The 12,078-nt window shown below is 42.1% G+C and overlaps 1 protein-coding gene across 3 annotated transcripts in view; it reads right to left on the bottom strand.

Annotated features, from left to right (window-relative positions):
• The window catches only part of LOC143295112 (sperm flagellar protein 2-like), a 92,835-nt gene that overhangs the window by 52,018 nt on the left and 28,739 nt on the right, over positions 1-12,078 (bottom strand). For 2 of the 3 annotated variants that reach the window (XM_076606675.1, XM_076606674.1), the window contains exons 15-19: positions 11,073-11,132; positions 9,086-9,237; positions 6,938-6,982; positions 3,420-3,523; positions 1,661-1,929 (exon numbers count right to left, since the gene is read on the bottom strand). In XM_076606675.1, the coding sequence (XP_076462790.1) occupies positions 1,661-1,929; positions 3,420-3,523; positions 6,938-6,982; positions 9,086-9,237; positions 11,073-11,132 (630 nt within the window). The remainder of the gene's footprint in view (positions 1-1,660; positions 1,930-3,419; positions 3,524-6,937; positions 6,983-9,085; positions 9,238-11,072; positions 11,133-12,078) is intronic. The other variant, XM_076606676.1, reaches the window with a different exon arrangement.

The raw sequence follows: 12,078 nt of genomic DNA on the forward strand, positions 1-12,078 counted from the left end.
ATAAAGTTATTCTTATTCTTAACTTCATTTGATCACTCTCAAGCATCTTCCAGCATCTTGAGCCTGAGAGTAGTATGGAAATCACACAACTGGAAAACACTGTGTGGTGCTTCACAAGGGACAGCCACTATGGTGAACACTCTATATTTGTGCTTTTTTTTTTAATGTCTATGCTCTGTCTTACTTGTTAGTTTTCACTGAGATTTGTGAAAGTGTATCGAGAGCTGTCATGGATTTGTTTGAAAGGTTGGTGGTTGTGATTTTGTTTGGGAGTGTGTGCAATATTGTTGTAATGTACTATTCATTCAGCAGTGGTGGTGAGCAAGGTACAGGCACTAGACGTTTGTGACAGTTTGCTGTTTTTAAGGACTGCCACTCACATTTAACATTGTATTTTAAAGATATTCCCCTTGAAATCAAGACGACAGACAATAATGGTAGTTATGACAAGATGGACAAACGACAACAACGATGATGTAGAGAATGAAGGATGAGGAGTGTGAAGAAGACTGTGACGAAACAAGAACCAACCCGCTTTTCCCTCCTATGATTCTGTTTAACCTACATTCAGTAAGTCCACTTAATTTCTCTACCAAAATAGAAAAGTTATTCTGATTTTGATTCCCATTTTGGTTCCTCCACAGTGTGTTGTGTTTTGATTTTTTTGGGGGTCTCCTCCACACACTGACCTCATCTTACAGTCTCCTCAACCAGCAGGTGGTGACTGATGAGGGTAGTCATAACTGCCCAGTTTGAACACACACACACACACACACACACACACACACAACTGCACTGAAATCTAGATCCGTTTTCTTCTGATTTGCTCTAATCGTAAAACCCTTAGTGCATCAGACTTCATTCCTGAACAGGCCTGTTGAGCCACAACCAACGCTGCACCAGAAACATCACCGCGAGCACAACTACACAGTCTCCCGAGACCGACGGATACCTACTGCTGATCATAAAACCCTTAGAGAGATGAATTAATTCTTTAAGAATTCCATCATCAGCCGTCATTTTTCAGGTTTACTCTTTCAATGTCAAATTCAAATGAATATGTGATGAAAGGACTAGCAGTATTTGTGTATAAAGCATTACTTCCAACAAAGCTGTGTTTTGACAATATGAGGTGAACAGTATTTAAGAAGGTTTGCCTTTTGTGCATACTTTCGCCTCTATTGTAATGGGACAGACGCCTCTGCACTTAAACCATCCTCTGTTCTGAGTTCCTCAGCTAGTAAAAATGAATGCATCCTTCCCTCACCCCTTTATCATTATTATTATCATCATTATTATTATTATTATTTTCATTATTATTATAATCATGTAGTGCCTGTCCATGGTCAGAGACCAGGCTGTAAGTGTTTTACAAAAATGGAATCATTTGCACAAGAAGCTGCCTACCTGGGTAGAGCTTACTGATAGCTGCCTGCAGGCACTAATCATTCTTTTCCTGTGTCATTCAGTCAGAAGCTTCATTCACGCAAACACACACACACACAAAAAAACACACACACATAAATATCAAAGTGGATTTTCCTATAAAAAAAAAAAGTGCCAGGAACAAGTCTCTAGCTTGCTTTGGGGTTCTTTTACAAGCATTAAACAAGGAAAAAAACCCCCAAACAAACAGACAAACCCAAATACCCCAACTTACTTGGTTGCTCACAGGCTCTCTTGATGCAGACCTCATCGTCAATGTCAAACAGGACGACGACGTCGATGCCGCTGGTGGGCTCGGAGGGAGGGGGTGTGGGGCGGGAGTCCGGCACCAGGCTGGACTTGCGGGACTTGGACTTGATGGCCTGCTTCATGTTCTCCTTGGAGTTGGCATCGTAGCCGCTCAGCGCCTTCTCCAGGACCTTGGCCTGGTTGTAGTTCTGCGGGTAGCCATCTATCACCCACCCTGTGCCCTCCGGCACATGCCTGACACAACGGAATGGGTGTGTGGGTGGGGGGTGGGGGGGGGGGGGGTGGATGGTGTGGGGTTTGGAGGGGGACATGAAGGTATTGAGGCTTAAACACAAATGTTCAGATGTGATGCCCATACACACACGCAGACATCCATACACACATACACACACACACACACACACAGACATCCACACACACACACACACACACATACACACATGTATACACACATATGCATGTGAAACATACACACACATGTACACACATACACACACATACACACACAGAGACACACATTTATCCAACTTCAACTGCCTTCCACATCAAGCCAAGTGCTCCTCACAGCATCTTTCCACTTTCACTCAGTGTGAGCAACGGGCGTAACATCCAAGTGGTTAAAGCACTGCACTTTCAATCTAAGGATCCTGCGTTCGTATCCTGGTCATGGCGGCTGATGGGTAAAGGGTGGAGATTTTTCTGATCTCCCAGGTCAATACATGTGCAGACATGCTAGTACTTGACCCCCACTTTGTGTGCATATGCATGCAGAAGATCAAATACACATGTTAAAGATCCTGTAATCGGTGTCACACACGTAAAAGCCCACTAGTACATACACGTGAACACGGGAGTCACAACCCACAAACAAAGTGTGAGCTGGCTGAAGACACTGAGATGGAGTTGATGAATGGAGAAAATTATGAAAGAGACTGAGTTTCAGTTTCAAGGAGACATCAAAGCATTTTTCTCATTGGAAAATGTCTATTTACTACAAGGTGATTCAGACATGTATGCAGTCATTCTTTTCAACACACACACACACAGACACAACACACACACACACACAACACACACATACACACACACAACACACACACACAGCACACACACACACAACACACACACACACACACACAGCACACACACACACATGCACACACACACAGACATCCACACACACACACACACACACGCACACACACACAACACACATGCACACACAACACACACACACAACACACACACACACAAACACACACACACACACATACACACACACACACACATACACACAGACAATCACACACACACACACACATACAGTGGGTGTGGAGAATAGGCGAGGGACTGGACATGGGGAGGAGGAGGGTGGTTACTGAGAAAAAGACAACAACAATAACAACAAAAAACCACCGCTAACACTGGACTGGCGGGGTACTGGGATGAGGGGTCATCAGTCATACCACCAATAAAAAAAAATCCCAACAAGCTGCCAACAACAGAGTGGCATTTGACCTCAGCGACTGATGTTACGAACTGCTGGAAATCCTCTCTGATAGGTACAGAAATATATATATGCATGCACAAAAGGCCTGACCAGCGCCCTGGGTTATGATACTGGGTAGGCATCTGCTTTGCACCATGTGTTGCATTTCATATGGATTTGTCTGAAAGGCAGTGATGCATCCTCCTTGAGAAACTGAAACTGACAAACGACTTACTTGATAGCATCCACCAGAATGTCCACCACGATCTGATCGTCCACCGGCCGCCCTTTCTTCAGGAACTTGAGTGCTTTGGAGCCCAGCTTGTTCCGCACTGAAGGCTGCAACCAGGGGGAGGGGTTCAGGTTCACATCTCTACAAGACATCTATTTCTCATTATTCTTGTACCTACCCTGAATTGTAACTCTACATAATGTTGCAGTTATATTGCACAGGGCTTCCATCAGCAAACTTACACTAACTTTCTGAATGTCTTTTGGTTGACTGGGCAAATGACACGTTCATTTTTACAATCAGGACTCCTTTCAGCTTCATGTGTACAATGAAATAAACTGAAGGCATGAAAACAGACATGACACATCTTGAAAATGGACCACTTGTCTTTCAGCATGAGTTTATGGCGCACCAACAAGTATTTCAGTAGTCCTGGTACAAACCCAGCAAACAGAATGATCTGAAAGATAACACAGCATTCAATGCAAAAATTAAGAAACTCAAAAAGACATAACAGAACTGTTCAAGTGATCTTTTATCATCCAAATCAGCAACACATAAAAACGTATTTTTTCTTTCATGGTTTTCCACAGCACTGATCAATCACTAAATCTCTTCTGTTGAATTTTGAAACTACACAATGCTGAGTGGCTATACATTCCCAGACAGTGCCAAAGGATGTGTTTGTGTAAACATAACAAAGACAATGTGAACAGAACATAATGTCAGGCCGTCCAAACATCACAAATGACAATGTGTACAGAATACGATTTCAGGCCATGGACGTTTCTTCTGTCACATCATTGTGCAAAAACATTCATTCAAGTTTTCCACGATAACAACTGGTTACGCAATCTTTTTTCAGGAGCAGAGCGTCCTGTTTCGTCAACCCCTTGACTGTTTAACCTTGGTGAAATGACATCAACGTGCCAGCGTTTGAAAAGCAGTTTGTACTTTCCATGGACTCTCTTGTTCTGAATTTAATTTTGCTGAAAAGAAGTAATGCGATTCCAAAAGGAAGAAGTCTAAATCAAGCACGGTGACTGACATCCTGACCTGTAAGCTCTGTCTTATCTCATTGAGGATGATGGCCCTTCACTGACAGCCATACTCATCAGCAGCAGTAAAGGGGTTAATAATGAAAAGAAAAAGAAGCAAATACATGACTGTTAACAGAACGGAAAGTGTCAGGCGTCAAGTGCCAAAAGAGTCCAAGAAATAAACAGAGTATAACTTTTCTCAGAACATGAAACAAAAATCAGAAACTGCGATCTCTACAATTCTTTTGAACAGCAATGGCCTTGAGGTAACGTGTCCGCCTAGGAAGCGAGAGAATCTGAGCGCGCTGGTTTGAATCGCGGCTTAGCTGCCGATATTTTCTCCTCCTCCACTAGACCTTGAGTGGTGGTCTGGACGCTAGTCATTCGGATGAGACGATAAACCGAGGTCCCGTGTGCAGCATGCATTTAGTGCACGTAAAAGAAGCCACGGCAACAAAAGGGTTGTTCCTGGCAAAATTCTGTAGAAATATCCACTTCGATAGGAAAAACAAATAAAACTGCACGCAGGAAAAAATGCAAAAAAATGGGTGGCGCTGTAGTGTAGCGACGCGCTCTCCCTGGGGAGAGCAGCCTGAATTTCACACAGAGAAATCTGTTGTGATAAAAAGAAATACAAATACAAATACACAATCATAACGCGGAAGTGGGTGCTTGAAATGAAGAATCTGTCAACTGTGTAACGCAAGGCGTTAAGTGTAAACAATGGCATCCAGGGAGAGAACTGTGAAAGCAACCAATGACCCACGTAAAGGACTGCAAGCAGTGGAAATGTTAGGCAGTAGGTGAATCAAAGTCAATAAAGTCAATACTCAAAAAGTGAAAATTGGAGGTGAATAATCAAAAGTGAATAACTGAAGACAATAATCAAAATCAATAATCAAAAGTCAATGATCAAAGTTGATAATCAAAAGTCAATAATCTTAAAGTCAAAGATAAAAAAAAAAATCAATAATCAGAAGTCTGTGATAAAAAAGTCAGTAATCAAAAGTTGATAATCACATTAATAATCAAAAGTCAGAAATTAAGTCAATAAGGAAAAGTCAGTTATCAAAGTCGATAATCAAAAGTCAATAGTCAAAGTTGATACTAACGAAAAGTCAATGATCAAAAGTGAATTATCAAAATTAAATGACCAAATGTCAACAATAAAAAACTCAACATTTATAGTTGCTAAAGAGAGTCAATAATCAAAGTCAATAATTAAAAAGCCACTAATCTTAAGTCAATGATAAAAAAAAGTCAATAATCAAAAGTCAATGATTAAACTTGTTAATGAAAGTTGACAATCAAACTAGATATAAAACCCACCAACAACTCAATTATCAAAGTTGATAACTAAAGTCAACAATCAAAAAGTCAGTAATCAAAAGTAAAAAATCTTAAGTCAACGATAAAAAAAGTCAATAATCAAAAGTCGATGAAAAAAGTCAATAATCAAAGTCAGTTCCTAAGACCTTAGCTTTGTGTAAAATTGACAGCTCAGAACTGTGTCATAAACATTTTTACTTTCCAGAAAACAACATAAACCAGGGCACTGAACAACTGCCATAAACACGATTCCTCCACCTGGAACCTTTTTTGTCATGTGAAAGAAACACAAGAAAGAGCTTTTTTTTTTCCAAGAAATGCTCTCTCTGTATCTCCCCTAAGCTGTGAAGCTGGATATCGACTTAAAAATAAACAACAACAACAGTGGAGTGATGGCCTAGAGGTAACGCGTCTGCCTAGGAAGCGAGAAAATCTGAGCGCGCTGGTTCGAATCACGGCTCAGCCGCAGATATTTTCTTCCCCTCCACTAGACCTTGAGTGGAGGTCTGGGCGCTAGTCATTTGGATGAGACGATAAACCGAGGTCCCGTGTGCAGCATGCACTTAGCGCACGTAAAAGAACCCACGGCAACAAAAGGGTTGTTTCTGGCAAAATTCTGAAGAAAAATCCACTTCGACAGGAAAAAAACAACAAACAAATAAAACTGCACGCAGGAAAAAATACAAAAAAATGGGTGGCACTGTAGTATAGCGACGCGCTCTCCCTGGGGAGAGCAGCCCGAATTTCACACAGAGAAATCTGTTGTGATAAAAAGAAATACAAATACAAAAACAACAACAAAAACCCCCAAAAACAAACAAATAAAAAAAACTGCTGGTGACTGTACCTTCCAAGGCAAAAGAAGCAAAAGGACACAAAAGTTAAACCACTCTCTTTCCTCCTAACAAGTGGAAAGAGAGAGAGAGAGAAAAAAAAAGAAAGCAAAGCAAGCAGAGAAAGAAAGAAAGAAAGAAAACAAACAAAATAAGAATAGAGAACACCACCCCTCAACCATTTTTTTTTCTTATTATTATTCACACAGAAGTGAAAAGAAGAAGGGATAGAAAAAAAACATACATTCTTTGCATACAGAAAATTTTTTTTCCACACATGCATATAAAAAAAAGTTGAGGATAAGACAGACGTTCATACCGCATAATCTAGGTCTAGGTCATCACTTTCTTCCCCTGTTTCATCCTGTATACGGAAAGTGAATGCAGCTTTGAAGTACACACTCAGGGCGGAGTGGGTGGGCTGGTTAGGTGGGGGGCGCAGGGAGGGGGGGGGGGGGAGGGGGCAAATTACTGACAAGAAAGGCTACTCGAGTACATATCCATTCTCTTCTATACTTCTTCTCCTTCTTCTCACTGGTGTACTGTCTATTCGATACAAGGTGATGAAGACAAGTACACACTCATTCATTCCAGCACATATATATAGGAAAAACAAATAAAACTGCACACAGGAAAAATACAAAAAAAAATGGGTGGCGCTGTAGTATAGTGACGCGCTCTCCCTGGGGAGAGCAGCCCAAATTTCACACAGAGAAATCTGTTGTGATAAAAAGAAATACAAAATACAAAAAATATATACTTACAACTAGAGTGCTGGACTAGCAGTAACTCATCCGTCTCGGAAGTCGGAACTCAGAACTTTTTTTTTTTTTTCCAAGGATTATGATTTTAGGACATGGCCTATTCTTCCAGTCTGTCCTTGTCAGAGAATCTGAGTACACTGGTTCGAATCCCACACTCGCCAGAATTTCCTGGTCTGGATGCTAGTAATTCAGATGAGACGACAAACTGAGGTCCTGTGTGCAGCATGCACTGAATGGATGTAACAAAAACAAAAACAAAACAAAAACACCTCAGCAACAGAAGGGTTGCCCCTGGCACAGTTCTGCAGAAAAAATTCATTTTGATAGGAAAAAACCCCAAAAACTCGCAGGCAGGAAAATTTACAAACAAATGGGTGGCACTCTCACTGCAGTGACACACTCTACCTGGGGAAAGCAGTCCAAGTTTCACACAGAGAAATCTGTTCTGACAGATGTGTAATCCAAAGCAATACAATACAATACAATACAATACGATACAATACAATACAATATGACACGATACAATACAATACAAGACTTAAACAATGCGAGTGGAGAATGGCTGAGGGGTGGGATAAGAGGAGAAGGGTGGGGGTGGGAGGGGTAATGAAGAAGAAAAGAAGAAGAAGAAGAAGAAGAAGAAGAAGAAGAAAAAAAAAGAAGTGAACAGTGGAGTGGCGGGTGATGGGTGGAGGAGTCATCATCAGTCATGTTACAAATGAACAAAAATCACATTAGTTGGTTAGTTTCCTTCAACAGAACCCTACATGGACTGCATGTTTGTTTCCTTCAGAGTCACAGACCACGCAATCGAAATGCAACCCTTGCACTCATGTGGAGAGGGGTGTGGGGTGCGGGGGGGCGTGGGGGGGGGGGGGGGGGGGGGGGGGGGGGGGGGACTCACATCACTGCAATAAATACCAGGTGCCAGACCATGAACAGCATTAACGCAAACTGCACATTCAACTTCCTGCATTCAATGAACACAGATACACACATGAAAGCCTTCATAAGCGTGTGCCCCCCCCCCCCTGCCCCCCCCAGCACACACGCGAGCACACACACACACACACACTCTCCCTCACACACACACTCTTTTACACACACACGCACACACACACACACACACACAGAAACACACACACATACATATTTCTCTTTTATGAAGTCCTTTAAGTAATTTCCTGTAATTGTATTTAGAAATTTCTTTCAAATTTCACCTTCATTTCACCCTCATTTGCCCAGTTTCCCCCCAACCCTCCATTCATTTATATCTCCCACCCCTTCTAACCGATAATACTCAAATGTATTCATAAATACTTGAACAAAATGTCTTCAATCACCAAAATGTGTGATGGAACATGAAACAAAATTCCTTCCCTACACACACATACACACACACACACTCTCTCTCTCTGAAACACACACACACACTCACACACACTCTCTCTCAGACACTCTCAAACACACACACACACAAACACACACTCACACATACACTCTCACACACTCACAAACACACACACTCACACTCTTGTCTCCCCCCGCCCCCCATACCCCCCCCACCCCACCCGCCACCCCCCCACACACCATAGAATCCACCACAAGACAGGCAGCACACAACCCACAAACAACAACACCAGCAAAAACTCTGACAAGAACAGAATAAGACCAGCCCTGGCTTTCCCTATGTGACTCTCTACCTGCGGTTCATTGGGGTCCTTCGTCTTGTCCCGGGACCTCTGCATGCTGGACGGCTTGACAGGGATGGAGTCCTTGGACTCCTGCCGACGCGGCTGGTTGGCGCTGGACTTCTCCGACCTTGGCTGACCTTCCTCCGTCACCACCGCCAGGTCTGGATGGAGAAAGGGGCACAGCTCACTGCTTTGTTAGGTTTTCTTTGAAGTAATTTTTTCAGAAAAATAATGATTTATTTCATATTATACATTTTTTTTAATATAACAACAACAAGAATAATGATAATTATAACAATAATAGCGAAGATAACGACAACAATAATAAAAATAACAATAACACTGATAATAGTAATAACAATAATAATGACAATAATAGTAGTTGTAATGATAATGATAATAATAATTAAAATGTAGCACTTGTCCAGAGACAAATCTAAGACCTTTCACACCAGTCATTCACACACTCCATTTTTTTTTTTGTAAACGTACACATGCAAAATGAAGTGGAATTAAAAAGAGTGAGAAAAGTAGCTTTTAAGGAATAAACTTCAAATCTCTCACATTCCATTACAAACTTTCACAAAAAAAATGAAATTCATCTCCAGTTACACACATATAACACTGAATCTTGTCCACGGAGAAATCTAAGCATTTTCACACATGTCATTCACATGCATTTCCATTTTTGTTATACACATGCAAAAAAAAAACAAAACAAAAAAAAAAAAACCCAAAAAAAACCAAGAGAGGCAAGGCCTTCAAGACTCACTTGTGATAAATTAAGTCCCCTAGCATTAATTACAGAGTAATTTCCCTTTTTTTACCCCCTGCACCAAAACGTTTGCAAAATAAATAAAAATTCCATGCTTAGCAAAAGAAGTTCCTGTTTGAACAAAAAATGATAATAATGACTCCTCTTGTTGTGTCAGAATAAGAGGTCAAAGTGCCAAGTTTAGAGAATACAAAAAATATAAATATAACAGTAAATGCAGTTTGCATATAATTAGCTTCTTTTTTTAAATTTTTTTGTGCCCATCCCAGAGGTGCAATATTGTTTTAAACAAGATGACTGGAAAGAACTGAATTTTTCCTATTTTTATGCCAAATTTGGTGTCAACTGACAAAGTATTTGCAGAGAAAATGTCAGTGTTAAAGTTTACCACGGACACACAGACACACACACACAACTGAACACCGGGTTAGAACATAGACTCACTTTGTTTACACAAGTGAGTCAAAAAGGGTGTGAGAAAAAAGCATAGGATGTTACATTAATGAAACAAGGTTTCACCTGAAGTTACCTGTTGCAAGCATAATTCAAACATCTTAATGAAGGCCAAAAAAAGAAATACACATGCACAGAAAGATAGACAGACAGACGGACAGACACAACATACATATGAACATATTCTTGTTTCATTAACTTGTCGCATCACTCCGAGTCATTCATATCACATTACCTTATGTTTCTTATCCTAACATGATGTTATGAAACACATGGGTGTTTTCACATTTATACTGAACAACTGGACCTGTATGGCACCACACAAACACACACACACACACACACACACACACATCAACACACTCAGCCTGGTTTAACCATACATATGTCATGAATAAACAAAGTGAATTGCGTCAACACAAATATAAGCACACTTGGTTTTAGTAAACATGTGTGTGCACAAAGTTAAGACTGTTGAAGCACATGCACACACACACACAAATACACACAAAACAACACCACCACAAAACAACAACAACAAAAAACACACCCCCACCCCCACACACATATACACACATTCACAATAAAGCAACCAAACAACAAACAACAAAAATCACACACACACACACACACACACACACACACACACATACACAAAACACACACACACACATACACAAAAGAACACACACAAACACACACGCACACAAGGAGTAAAACAACAGAGCAAACACAGACACCACACCACACCACACCACACCCACATACCAGCACCACCACCCTCAGCCGAAGTGCCCCCTGACTCAGCCAGTCCTTCCTCCTCCTGACCTAGTGCACGCCAAAACACAAGCCACCTTCATCCTCCGTCCTGTCTTAACCCTCCACACGCCAAACACAAGCCACCTTAATCCTCCGTCCTGTCTTAACCCTCCACATGCCAAACACAAGCCACCTTCATCCTCCGTCCTGTCTTAACCCTCCACATGCCAAACACAAGCCACCTTAATCCTCCATCCTGTCTTAACCCTCCACACGCCAAACACAAGCCACCTTCATCCTCCATCCTGTCTTAACCCTCCACATGCCAAAACACAAGCCACCTTCATCCTCCGTCCTGTCTTAACCCTCCACATGCCAAACACAAGCCACCTTCATCCTCCGTCCTGTCTTAACCCTCCACACGCCAAACACAAGCCACCTTCATCCTCCGTCCTGTCTTAACCCTCCACACGCCAAACACAAGCCACCTTCATCCTCCGTCCTGTCTTAACCCTCCACACGCCAAACACAAGCCACCTTCATCCTCCGTCCTGTCTTAACCCTCCACACGCCAGACACAAGCCACCTTCATCCTCCGCATGTCCTGTCTTAACCCTTCACATGCCACATGCCCTGTCTTAACCCTCCACATGTCCTGTCTTAACCTTCCACATGCCACGTCTTAACCTTCCACATGCCCTGTCTTAACCTTCCACATGCCCTGTCTTAACCCTCCACATGCCCTGTCTTAATCCTCCATGTGCCACATGCCCTGTCTTAACCCTCCACATGCCCTGTCTTAGCCCTCCACATGCCCTGTCTTAACCCTCCACATGCCCTGTCTTAGCCCTCCACAGGCCACATGCCCTGTCTTAACCCTCCACATGCCCTCTCCTAACCCTCCACAGGCCAAGTGCCTTGTCTTGGCCCTCCACAGGCCACATGCCCTGTCTTAACCCTCCACAGGCCACATGCCCTGTCTTAGCCCTCCACAGGCCACATGCCCTGTCTTAGC

The sequence above is a fragment of the Babylonia areolata genome, chromosome 20 (assembly GCF_041734735.1).
Source record: "Babylonia areolata isolate BAREFJ2019XMU chromosome 20, ASM4173473v1, whole genome shotgun sequence".
Lineage (NCBI taxonomy): Eukaryota > Metazoa > Mollusca > Gastropoda > Neogastropoda > Buccinidae > Babylonia > Babylonia areolata.